Source organism: Lolium rigidum, chromosome 4 (genome assembly GCF_022539505.1).
Source record: "Lolium rigidum isolate FL_2022 chromosome 4, APGP_CSIRO_Lrig_0.1, whole genome shotgun sequence".
Taxonomy (NCBI): Eukaryota; Viridiplantae; Streptophyta; class Magnoliopsida; order Poales; family Poaceae; genus Lolium; species Lolium rigidum.
In genome coordinates this window covers 211,192-223,703 of record NC_061511.1, presented here as the reverse complement: position 1 = coordinate 223,703, position 12,512 = coordinate 211,192, and the positions used below count along the sequence as shown (strand labels likewise).

The window sequence follows — 12,512 nt, the reverse complement described above, 5'->3', positions numbered from 1 at the left end:
TTGCATGCAGGGGTAGCATGGGAAGGATTTTGCCTGCACAACGCCTCCTTAATAACCGCGCTCCAAGATATACGCCCTAAGCCGTGAAACGGAGGGAGTAGTATTTACGGATGTTTGCTAGCAAGCCAATCATATAGTACTTGTAATCCCGGATGGAGAGCATGTATATTTAGCCTCTCCTACATAGAAGGCTGCGTCGAAGATATTGAACCCAAGATCTTCACTAATTGATCTTGGACAAAGCCACCACTATTACCACCGCCTTTCCACACTCATGGTACTGTTAGTTTAGTTTGTTTTATTGCTGCAGCACTAACATTTATTCCGTGTATTTTATTGTTCTGCAAAGTCACCTCTCATACCCGTTATCGCTCTAATTTTATTTCCTAGATATTGCAAACGCTTAGTGTGCGTAGAGTTGTATCAGTGGTTGATAGAACTTGAGAGAATGTTTATCCTACCTTTAGCTCCTCGTTGGGTTCGACACTCTTACTTATCGAAAAGGCTACACACGATCCCCTATACTTGTGGGACATCAAAGGTCTTTGGATTCCTCTCTCACCGTGATGAAGAACTGCATGTCGCATGTCGTCATTGATCTTGGACGGACAGTCTAGTTCCGGAAGGCTCCGCCGGCGAATTCCAAATGGACGTCATGCCTGGAATTTGCTGAAGCGGATGGTATTTCGGTCGCACGCAACTGTGTTTTTCTGACCAATTGATTTCAGAGGGGCGTTGCGAAGCTCTGCAAACTTCTGCCATCATGGGAGATGTCTTGGTTCCACGGTGAAGTCAGAATGGTATGAAAGCCAAGATCAGAGGACTAGCAGTGGAGGTTTGAGTCCTAGTGGTGTAGAGATTCTGGCTTGGTGACTCGTGACTTAGAGCGACGGGATTCGCAAGTTGGGGAGACAACACAGGAGGAATCCATTGTCTAAACTTGCAGTAGCCTTAATTGGTTGTGTCTGGCAATGACCTCGATGGCGGTATTATTTTGTTAGTGCGGACTTTCTCCGGGGTGAAAACCTATGGTCATTGATTAAGGTGATGAAGACCCTTGTGCATTGTTTCCTCCTTAGAGGCGTCGTTTTTGAAGTTGATGGATTCCTAAATAACGACCACGGCCCCTCGCCGGCGAGGAGTTCTCGTTTTTAATTTAGTTTGTTTTTCAGTCTCTTTTTTGGGATGATGAGGCGGCGTCTACATCCTGAAGTTAGAATAAAGTTCTCCCCGCCCTATCCATGCTCCGGTGGTGCATCTAGCGCTGACGGAGGACGCGTGGAGTTGTGTGCCCTTCGGATCTCCTGGGATCCGGTCGGTTTCGTGTTTGTTGGTGTGGTTTCATGTCAGTCCCTTCCGATCTACAGTTATCATTATTGGCCATGGTTGCTACTCTGATCTTTTTGGTACCTTTAGCATGATGACTTCCCGTCTGTCTGCTACAACAAGCTCTACTACGACAAGCTTTGCCTGACTCCGGCTATGGAGGGGCGAGGACAGAGGCGCGCCTTTGGCTCGTGCTAGTATTTGTAGTCGTCGCTAGGTGGTCTGAGTATCAATTTTGTAATTTTTTTTTACTTTTTAAGCTATTTGTACTACTGTTGATTATTATTAATAGATCGGTGGATTTTTCACAAAAAATCAGTAATTACAGCCATTTCAATAGTACGCCAGTATATGTGGGATTCTAGCACAACATAAGAACCGGTGTTTTGTCAACTACAGAAGGGTAGCACAAATGGCAAACAGAGGCCTGATAAAACACTTGAGAAAAGCTGGTATATAAGAAATAGAAAAATCCTTTAATTATATGAATTAGATTTTTTTTTAATAATAGGGAGCGCTCCCCATCACCATTTCGTTTCGTTTCAGCGTAGCAGGCAAAAGAACTTAGCCCAAAAACGTCTAGGGCTAAAAGGATCTAGATCAAGAGCTAAGAACTACGAAACCGCACTGATGCTCAGAACAAGACAGAGCAGGCGCGAATCAGATCAAGTTGGGAACATACCGCCACATGCACAAACACGCATTTTTAGAATATGAGTACCGCTGATTCTGATTGGAACAGTTCGAATTTAACTATACTTATAATTTTTCTTAAGTTGCATGGTGTTCGCGCACTAAGACCATCTCCAACAGGCGCACAAGAAAGCCGCAAGCTAAAAAAAATCTAGCGCATGTTTTGCTTGTTTTGCACGCCGGTTGCTGAACTGCTTCATCAGACACCCAAAAAAATCACGCGTGGATAGCAACGGTTTTGCGCCGCTATAAAATGCAGCGCTTTGGCGCCTCCACAAACATCAAACAACCGCAGATATAGAACAATGAAGATCAGACACAACCAAAAATCCAAGAATAAATAGTGTCAAGTCTCAAGTATACCCCACCAAATACTTTCACAATTCTTATGGAAAAACACTTGACACTTGATAGCTTGACTCTCACCCATTGCCAAGTGGTCAACAAGTAGATCCTCTGGAATCCCATATGTCAACATACGCAAAGCGACGGTGAACTTTTTTAAAGTGCTATGCCCAAGTTTTCCGCCGGAATTTCTCCTTTGCTCGAAAAACTTGTCATACTTCTCCATCTCCTCCGATATGCTTGAACAAATTAATGCTCATCCAAAAAACAGCGACGAAATGCCAGCATGGAGGATTCAGCTTGGCGGTTGGCTTTCGTGCTCGTCAGCTCGGTTAGCTTTATCCAGCGCGCTGAAAACTTTTAACGCACGTTCGTTTTTAGCACGCTTGCTAGAGCATCAATTTCCACCTCCCGCGTTAAAAAAAATCGTTTTTAAAGTGCAGGGGCTTTTTTGTGCGTCTGTTGGAGATGCTCTAAGTTACAGGTCATTCAAAAACTTACTAGATTCCGTGTACGGTATAGGATATGGTATAGCAAATAGCATGCGACTATGTATTATCCAAAATTTAATTATAATAATCCTAACGTATTTAACTGGATAATCCGATTTTTGAGTCAAAAGCCAAGATCAATCTTGCAAGTTAGTAGCTATTGAGTTATTAAATTTATTTGGCGAGCTCTAAATTTCTATCAATACTCAAATTTTAACGTACTGTGTCTCTTTTTTCTTAACTACACAAGACTGAGAATTTAAATCTCACTCAAGATTTGTGAGAACTATAACTATCTACCGATGAGAACATATATCCGACTATTTTTGTTTTCTATCCGAGTTCGTCCCATTTTCTATTTAAATCCGCAGTACAGTACATCCGTATTCGAATCCGAAATCGATTAATATTCTCTCCGATGCGAATCCTAGAAAAATATATAGTAAATGATAGGGTATGAGTAAAATCCGATCCGATCTGATCAATTACGCCCCTGTTTCCGTTCTGTATTGGCCAATCGGCGGCTGGGCTAGGGTTGAAATTAGTACCACCATCAACATGTGTCCATGTCCACCCTTGTGCAGCTGGTGAAAAACTTGAAACGTGTGGTTGTTGCATCCTCGAGAGATAAAAGCATATCCTTGAATTAGCTGCTCCTAAAAATAACACATGTGCACGTGTGCAGTTTCACGTCTCGTTTCGTCAGCTGGTTTCTTCGATCACTCGTCTCTCCGGTGTAGACGCTGATGCAGTGACAGGCTTGCAGTGTCATGTCCGTCGTCCTCCCTCTCCCTCTCCCCCGGCCATCTGCCCCCAGCTGCCTATATAAGTAGGTACATGCAAGTTGCCACTGATCATCACCTTTGCCCTCCTCCCCATCGTTTCTTTTCCCTCCCTTGGTGAAAGGAGAGGGAGGGGAGGAGGGAGGACGAGATCGTATACGCGCGCGAAGGCCGAGAAGTTCCATGGCAGCGGCGGCGGCGGATGCGAGCGCCGTGAAGCCGATGAAGGCGACGTCGGACGGCATATTCCAGGGGGAGAACCCTCTAAACTCGGCCCTGCCGCTGGCAATCCTGCAGATATGCGTCGTCGTTGTCCTCACCCGCGGGCTCGCCTTCCTCCTCCGACCGCTCCGGCAGCCGCGCGTCATCGCCGAGATCATCGTGAGTTCACTCAATTGCTGCTATGTACCCATGATCTTTCTGAAACGCACATCATCGGTTAATTCACTTTTACGTGCGGCTTATGGGTAGTTTCCTATTGATGATAAGACTGATTGCGCTGCGTTTTTCAGGGTGGCATCCTGCTCGGCCCGTCGGCGCTTGGCCGCAGCAGCGCCTTCCTCAACACGGTATTCCCCAAGGAGAGCCTGACGGTGCTGGACACCCTCGCCAACATCGGCCTCCTCTTCTTCCTCTTCCTCGTCGGCCTCGAGCTGGACCTGCGAGCCATCCGGCGCACCGGCGCGACCGCCCTCGTCATCGCCGTCGCGGGCATCGCCCTGCCGTTCATCCTCGGCATCGGCACCTCCTTCGTCCTCGAGCACACCGTCAACCGCGGCGTATCCACGGGGCCATTCCTCGTGTTCATGGGCGTCTCGCTCTCGATCACCGCGTTTCCCGTGCTGGCGCGCATCCTCGCGGAGCTCAAGCTCCTCACCACCGACCTCGGCCGCATGGCCATGTCCGCAGCGGCTGTGAACGACGTCGTCGCGTGGATTCTTCTTGCCCTCGCCATCGCGCTTTCAGGAAGCGGTTCTCCGCTGGTCTCGGTCTGGGTACTGCTCTCGGGCGCCGGCTTCGTCGTGGCGTCCTTCTTCTTGCTCCGGCCGATTCTCGCTTGGATGGCGCGGCGGTCCCCCGAGGGCGAGCCAGTGAAGGAGATTTACATCTGCGCGACCCTGTCCATCGTGCTCGCCGCTGGCTTCGTCACCGACACCATCGGCATCCACGCGCTGTTCGGCGCCTTCATCGTCGGAATCATCGTGCCCAAGGACGGGCCCTTCGCCGGCGTTCTCCTGGAGAAGGTTGAGGACCTCATCTCCGGCCTCTTCCTGCCGCTGTATTTCGTGTCCAGCGGCCTAAAGACCAACGTCATGGCCATCCAAGGCCGCGACTCGTGGGCGCTTCTCGTGCTCGTGGTTGCCACGGCGTGCATCGGCAAGATAGGCGGCACGGTGCTCGCGTCCCTCGTGGTGCGCGTGCCGTTGCGAGAGGCGGTGACGCTGGGGGTGTTGATGAACACCAAGGGGCTCGTGGAGCTCATCGTGCTCAACATCGGCAAGGACCGGCACGTCCTCAACGACGAGACGTTCGCCATCCTTGTCCTCATGGCGCTCATCAACACCTTCATCACCACGCCGGTCGTCATGGCCATCTACAAGCCTGCGCGGCGCGGGGCGCCGTACAAGAATCGCACCGTCCTGCGCGCGAACCCTGACGACGAGCTGCGCATGCTGGCATGCTTCCACAGCACGCGCAACATCCCCACCATGATCAACCTCATGGAGTCTTCGCGGGGCACGCGTCGGCGCGGGATCACCGTCTACGCCATGCACCTCGTGGAGCTCTCGGAGCGGTCCTCCGCCATCTCCATGGTCCACAAGGCGCGGCGCAACGGCATGCCGTTCTGGAACAAGCGGCGGAACGGCGACGGCGACGGAGACCAGCTGGTGGTGGCCTTCGAGACGTACCAGCAGCTGAGCCACGTGTCCATCCGCGCCATGACGGCCATCTCCGACCTGCACACGATCCACGAGGACGTGGTGACCAGCGCGCACCAGAAGCGGGCCGCGCTCATCGTGCTCCCCTTCCACAAGCTCCACCAGATGGACGGCCACATGGAGTCCCTCGGGGAAGAGTACCAGCACATCAACCAGCGCGTCCTCCACCACGCGCCGTGCTCCGTCGCGATCCTCGTCGACCGCGGGCTTGGCGGCGCCGCGCAGGTCCCCGCCAGCGACGTCTCCTACAACATCGCCGTTCTCTTCTTCGGTGGGCGCGACGACCGCGAGGCCCTGGCCTACGGCATGCGCATGGTGGAGCACCCAGGCATCGAGCTCCATGTGCTGCGCTTCCTGCCACAGTCCGGCGCCAGCGGCGCCGACGATGATGAGGCGTTCCTGGCGGACTTCCGCGGCAACGTGGTGACCAGAAACGAGTCTGCGCGGTACGAGGAGAAGACGTACAGCGAAAAGGCGGACGTGGTTGGGGCGATCAAGGCTGCGGGACGGTGCAACCTCTTCCTGGTAGGGCAAGGGGCGCCTTGTGTGCCGCTCGCCGACAGGAGCACGGACTGCCCGGAGCTCGGGCCGGTGGGGAGCTACCTGGCTCTGCCGGAGTTCTCAACGGTGGCATCGGTGCTGGTGATGAAGCAGTACGACCCGGCGGCAAAGCACTACGACCTCGTCGAGGAGGTGGCTGACATGGCGGTGGATGTGGACACTCCCGTCGTCCGAAAGGGCAATCGTGGCGAGTGATGTGTTTATATGCCCTGGACATGCTAATACATACCAGTATAGTGAAAAGTACGGATGCATCGTGTAGAGTCTCATAGTCGTGAGAATGTAGAACAGTTAGTTCGGCTAACATTACGACTGTCTATCCATTTGGGGGCACACGTACATCGGACTGAACGGCGACCTTGCATGCTGAGGGAAGAACGTGCGGCAAAGGTCCAAACACGGTACCATCGCTCAAAAGTCAAAACACACGGCAAAAAATGAGAAATGCATCTCCTGATTTAAGAATGCCCCCCTGCACTATGCTCACATTTAGTTTGTTGGAGATTCGTGCTAGTAACGTTACAAAAATATTCTCCCACCTCTAATCTTAAGTTCATTTCTATTTCGCAGAACACCCCTACGTTTTTCACCTCTCCACTCCCGAGTCCGGACAGCCACCTCTCACCTCTCCACCGTGCCGCCCGAGTCTTTCTCTTATTTAATTAACAAAACTACAATTACCTTTGGTATCAACCAAAATAATTTTTCAGTTCTTATTCAAGAATTTTTCATGCTATTTTTTCTTTCATGATGTAAGAATGCCCCTCCTCCTCCCCTCGTCGCCGCTGGAAGTCATCGCCTTCGACGCTAGCAGCGGAGCTTTTCTCTCCGGGTGGCGACCCCGCTCTCTCTACGGCAGCAGTGACGAAATCGCATGGCAGAGCCGTGGTGTCATGGCCTTCAGCGATGATCCCGGCGTGGCAACGGGGAGGTGGAGCTCCCTCCTGGTGGTTGCTCCCCCAAGGACATGGCCGTTAGATCCTGGTCCGCCCCTAGGTAGGCATGTGGGCCTGGTTTCGGGGCTGTGGGCGGGGTGGCAACGCCTGGCTGTAAAGTCGGACTGGAACCATTGCGGTGATCCAGCATACACTGCATGGCGTAGTACGCAAGTCGTTGACATAACACAAGTGAAACACCATTCCACTCATATTACATCCCTCAGAGTGGTACAACAGAAACATATGCGAGTCCAAGGCATCTCTATAGAAGGATACACGAACTGTTTACAGAAGATCAAGATATCCTCCTACTTTACAGTGAGGTAAAACTTCAAATAAAGCTCCAAAAGAATGACTCGTAGTCTAACTCATTGCTAACTCTAGCTCTAGAGCTACCTGGCTTGCTATAGAACTCTAGCTACTTAGGTGCTAGGATTAGGAAAAAGGTTCCCTTCTATTACTAGTCTAGGTTTCCACTCTAACTGATGCAGAAGTTGACTTCATTGACTTCATTGATTTGGTTGTCCATCTTGTTGCAGTTAACTTCTTTGTCTTCGTGTTCCACGGTAGTTTCTCCTTCGGTGACTTTGATCTAAGAAGGGGGTTCAAAAGGGAGGGAATGAGTACGAGCGTACTCAGCAAGTTCTGCACTAGCTACAACCACAGACCAGAAAGTCATAGGCAAATGCAAGTTTTCGTAATCATTTCTTCAAAAGGTTTATTTTATTTTGAAAACTATGCCCGTCAGTCTTCACAGGTTGACCAGAACTTCACGGAGTTCCTTTCCTGCCGCGTTCGTAGTTCCCTTCCCGGAACAGGAGTGACAGCCACAATTTGATACACTCTACAGAGGTGCGTTACTTTTACCATAAGAGAACGTGTCCTTGTTGTCAACCGGGCGAATCTTTCCCGTCCACACTTCCTTGGTGTGAGGCCCAGTATAAGAACCAAGCCAATCACTGCCTTCTTCGCGACCCCGCATACCCACCCTTTTGTAAGTTTGTCCTATCTTTTATCTATAGGTAGACTGACCCAGGCATTTGTTCTCACATATGCCATTAAGGTAGACTATTCCGAACAATTATTATGCCATGTCCTATGCACTATAGATAGACTAACCCAGATAATCATTACAATCCATCATAGACCTTTAATAAGTCTGCCCTCTCCTATACCTATTGGTATACTGTTCCGGACCAACGTCCTCACCTTTACCAATAGATAGACTGATACAGGCAACCTTTGTCACTAGTCCGTTGACATGCGAGAGGGAAAAGATACAACTGACTTCCCAGAGCCATTATAGATATCATGGTTAACGCGAAATGTACGGCGCTAGAATCACTAGATGGCATTGGTGATTAGTACTAGATGAGTAGAACCCTTGCAATGGAACCTCCACCATCAACACATACCATGGTTCCATTGCCCTCCACATAGTCATATTCATAATTGTAAAATAATATTTTGCTTTTCAATGCAAGAGTGATAAGTATAGTACTTTGCATATAGTTTGCTAAAAATAATCAAATGAGATGAGCAAGCGATGAACTTGGCTTTCTTGACTGCAAGATTATGTAGGCAAAAGTTTCGATACGTGATAACTCCAAATTATGAAATACCATCATCGTCCGGTAAGGACAATGTTTAAAGAACTGGCAAAGATGCTATAATGCATAGTATGAGATGCAGTCGCCCCGAGCGTAAGCTAACCCTGATGATTTAGTATGGGTGAGTTGTAAAGATTTCTTTAGGGTGTGTTGAAATTTTAGGATGGTTCTCAAACAAGGTTATTATTAGGGTTTGGTCATATTCAAGGTAGTTAGAATCCCGATCCTACTACTCTGGAATCCTACGATTTGACGATCTTACATCATCGTATCGATCCAAATCCCACTATGAATCCCAATCGTGTAGAATCCATGTTGAGTCCCGATCCAAATCACAGAATCCTTTAGAACAATGTAGAATCTCGATCCCTTCCGATTCTACTAACTCATTATTTTTCCCATCCGCAAAACCATACAAGGATACTACTTAAACATCCCAAGCCCTTTTCAATTGCTTTACTACCCTTTATTTACCTACCAAATCTTCAATGATCTATTGCTAGAACATTATTGCTAGAAACTTTATGTATTATAATTTTTATCTCCATTATACTATTACACAAACTTTCTGTGTGATAAAAAGATCTTCTGTGAGTAAGTATGGTAGGATCCCAGATTCTACGATTCGATACTACGACTCGATTCTGCCTGACGAAAATCGATCTGACTCCGAATCCCGACTCTGACTACCTTCATATTAGTATCATAAACAAGTGGTATAAGACATCATAACAATCATACACACAAGGAATAGTGGTTGCATAATATGTAAAGAGTAGTTGTCAGTTTTAAGTTCTACGGTGCATGGTTGATGATTACTTATGTTATACTTCAAAAGAATAACTCTTGAAGAACAAGTTACAAAATAAATAGGTGGTATTTCAAGTAAGATCTATTGGCTTCTATGGTTTACTTGATATTTACTTTAAAAGAATAACTTTTGAAGAACATGTTCAATGAAGAACAAGAACTATTACAATTAGGAGTTGTGGCTTCTAGGTTTACTATTGGATTCATTTAGTTCACTAACAGGGACTAGTTGGTTCTTAGGTGGAATGGGTATATATGCAGCAAGTATTGACATGTTTATTACTATGGTTGATTATAGGTTATCATATTCAAGGATGGTTATTAAAGTGGTTCCGTAAGTTAACCATTAGGGTTAACTATACCTTTACATTTGTTGCACTAAATAATCAATGATGGTTTTCTAAGCTAGATGGTTTATTATTCCTAAAGTAGGGTTTAATTGAATAGGAGCATATGATGTGAATTACTATACAAGGTTGGTATTGTGATTCAACATTAAGGTTATACTAGGTTGTGGTTTAAGGTTGAGGATATACAACTAACAAGTTAATTAGGATTCACCATTAGGTTCAATTAAGTCTTCTAAGGTATTATAGAGATCTTACATAGTTGAGTTCATAAACATCCAAGGCTTGTAGGATTTGGTTGAGCATTAGCACCATGAGGTGATACTAGTTGGTCATATAAGGTTGATTCAAAAATGAAAGCATGGAATGATAATTTCATTTGCATTTGAGTGTTAAGGTTTTAATCAAATATGTGCATATTTTATTTGTTTGGTCTAGTTCTATGACTAAGGTCTAGTAGCACATGTTATAAATAATTACGGTTTTAGAGTTGAGAACAATTTAGGATTATCACATAAAATAATGAGATCAAGGTTCTTACTCATTAGAACTAGGTTTCTGAATTGTGATTCAGTTCTTAAAATAATAATTGGCAATAGAGTTGAAGTTACTAATTACTTTGAAATAAAATTAATAATGGTCTTAGCAGGTTATTATTTTAAAAGATTTAACAATTAAGATAAATTCTATTTAGGGTTTAACAAAAGAAGCCTGGTGACCGGGTGTATACGTGAGCACGCATCCATTGGTTGACACGTGTTACATCTAGCAATCCACTGTTACCATCATTGTTGGGTTAGCAAACCACATCAGCACTAACAACACTTCCAAATCATTGGCGCTAATGATTGGCGCTACCAATCATTGAAATGCGGGACCCGTAGCCGACGCCAAGTACGCTTAGCGACGGATAAGACAATGTCAAGGCAACAGATCCAATTGATGAGAACCAGATCTCAATGCAGATCGTGTGGCATCTAGAGGGTGCTCACGTATACACCTAGTCACCATATCCTCTCTCTAGTGTTCAATTCAGGAATTAGAATTCTATGGTTGTTATTATATTTTAAAAGCAATAACTTGTTGATTAAAAAGGTTAAAGTAAATAAATAAATTTTTACTATAAAAAAATATTAGTTTTTATCATTTTCTTACTTTATTATTATTTAAAGAAAATGGTATATGTTAATTTGCAAATTAGGGTTTTTAAAATACCACTAATATTTAATTTAATGAAAATATGATAAAGAAAATTAATCTTAAAATTTTCTTTACTTAGTGAATAGTTATTATTTATTTTTGAAACTTCCTTATTGAATTCAAATTGTATTTTGGATAAAAGAAAAAGCATAATTAATAAAGGTTAAAATAATTGAATTTTTTTTTGACAAACATTTTCTTATTATATTTTTATTGAATAGAGATTGTTTTTTGAGAATTTTGATATCTTATTTGCATTTTTCTGATTTGAAATGAATTTTATATATTTTTGCATGGTTTCAGTATTTTTCTGGAATTTGAAATGAATAGAAATACTAAACATACCCGTCTAACCCTAGCTACTGCTACTGACTGGTGGGGTCTGGTCCAGGTCAGTTGCCTCGTTGGAACTTGACAGAGTCAAAGTGGTCAACGGGTCCCTCTGCCACCTCGACATCACCGACGGCTTGACACCGGCGAGTCAGAACGCGACGGCGACGCTGATTTTGGGCTCCTCGGGATGGTCTAATGGTTGATTCCGAACCCCCATGACCTACTGAATATGATGGTAGTGGTGGAATACCGAAACACTCCCCGGAGCATTGCCGGAGAAGACATCTGCGGCGGCGCTGCTCCGGCCAAACGGCCAACTCGAGCTAGGGATGATGCTAGGAAGCAAGAGTAGGTCCTATCGACGCGGAATCATACAATGAGGACGATGGTGTGGTCGGCGATGTCGATGGCCGCCGGAGTGGAGCTTGATTTCACCATTGCTGGCGATGTACTATGAAAGGGAACGGTGAAATTTGTATGGCTCCAAGCTCCACTTGATGTGTGCTTCCTTCCAGAGGACCTACGCGACAAGGCGCTTCTCCTCGACCACACGCCGGAGCCTAGGGTGGCCCCTATCGTCGGTTTCTTCCTCAACACCGGTGACAGGTAGCGGATGATCTTGAGAGATAGGGGGGTTAGAGAAGGAATGGAGAGGTGGAGAGGAACTAGGGTTTCCTGGCGGATCTCCCAGTGGTATTTATAGAGCTCGGTGGGGCTTCTATCGTCACTTCACCGGCGGCAGTGGCCCAGATACGTTGAGGACAGTGAGGTGTTCTTGGGCACGAATCTTAGCGCGATTAGGATAGGACGGACGCGGAAAGGATTGGGCGTGGTTCTGGAATGACTGACGACGTCCGGGCCATCCTTATCGTCGGTGCGGGACGTGGCCGGCGAGCTGTGTTGCGTTGTCGACCAAGGAGAATAAGAAAAAGGCGTTTGGCTTCTATTTTATCGAAGGGGTATGGTGGGCTGGTCTGGGCCGTTGGGGTGGTGATGGTGCTGGGCTACTCCTGGGTTGCTTCTGGGCTGCTACGGTCTGCCAGGTAAGTAAGCTCATTTTTCTATTTCTGTTTTATTTCCTGTTTTCTATTTAGTTGTTTAAATTTATATTTTAGTTTTCTTTTGTTTTTGTAGGT

At 46.5% G+C, this 12,512-nt stretch overlaps 1 protein-coding gene across 1 annotated transcript; it reads left to right on the top strand.

The window, feature by feature from the left end:
* Nucleotides 1–3,820: 3,820 nt before the first annotated feature.
* On the top strand, nt 3,821–6,396 carry LOC124649703 (cation/H(+) antiporter 19-like). Its single transcript, XM_047189288.1, has 2 exons — nt 3,821–4,018; nt 4,150–6,396. Exons 1-2 carry the CDS (start codon nt 3,821–3,823, stop codon nt 6,331–6,333), a joined length of 2,382 nt encoding a protein of 793 aa, XP_047045244.1. The 3' UTR covers nt 6,334–6,396.
* Nucleotides 6,397–12,512: the final 6,116 nt, after the last annotated feature.

Coding starts and splice junctions, on each gene's coding strand:
- LOC124649703 (XM_047189288.1), top strand. CDS start 3,821: ATGGCAGCGGCGGCGGCGGATGCGAGCGCCGTGAAGCCGATGAAGGCG. Junction 4,019..4,149: donor GCGTCATCGCCGAGATCATC/GTGAGTTCACTC, acceptor TGCGTTTTTCAG/GGTGGCATCCTGCTCGGCCC.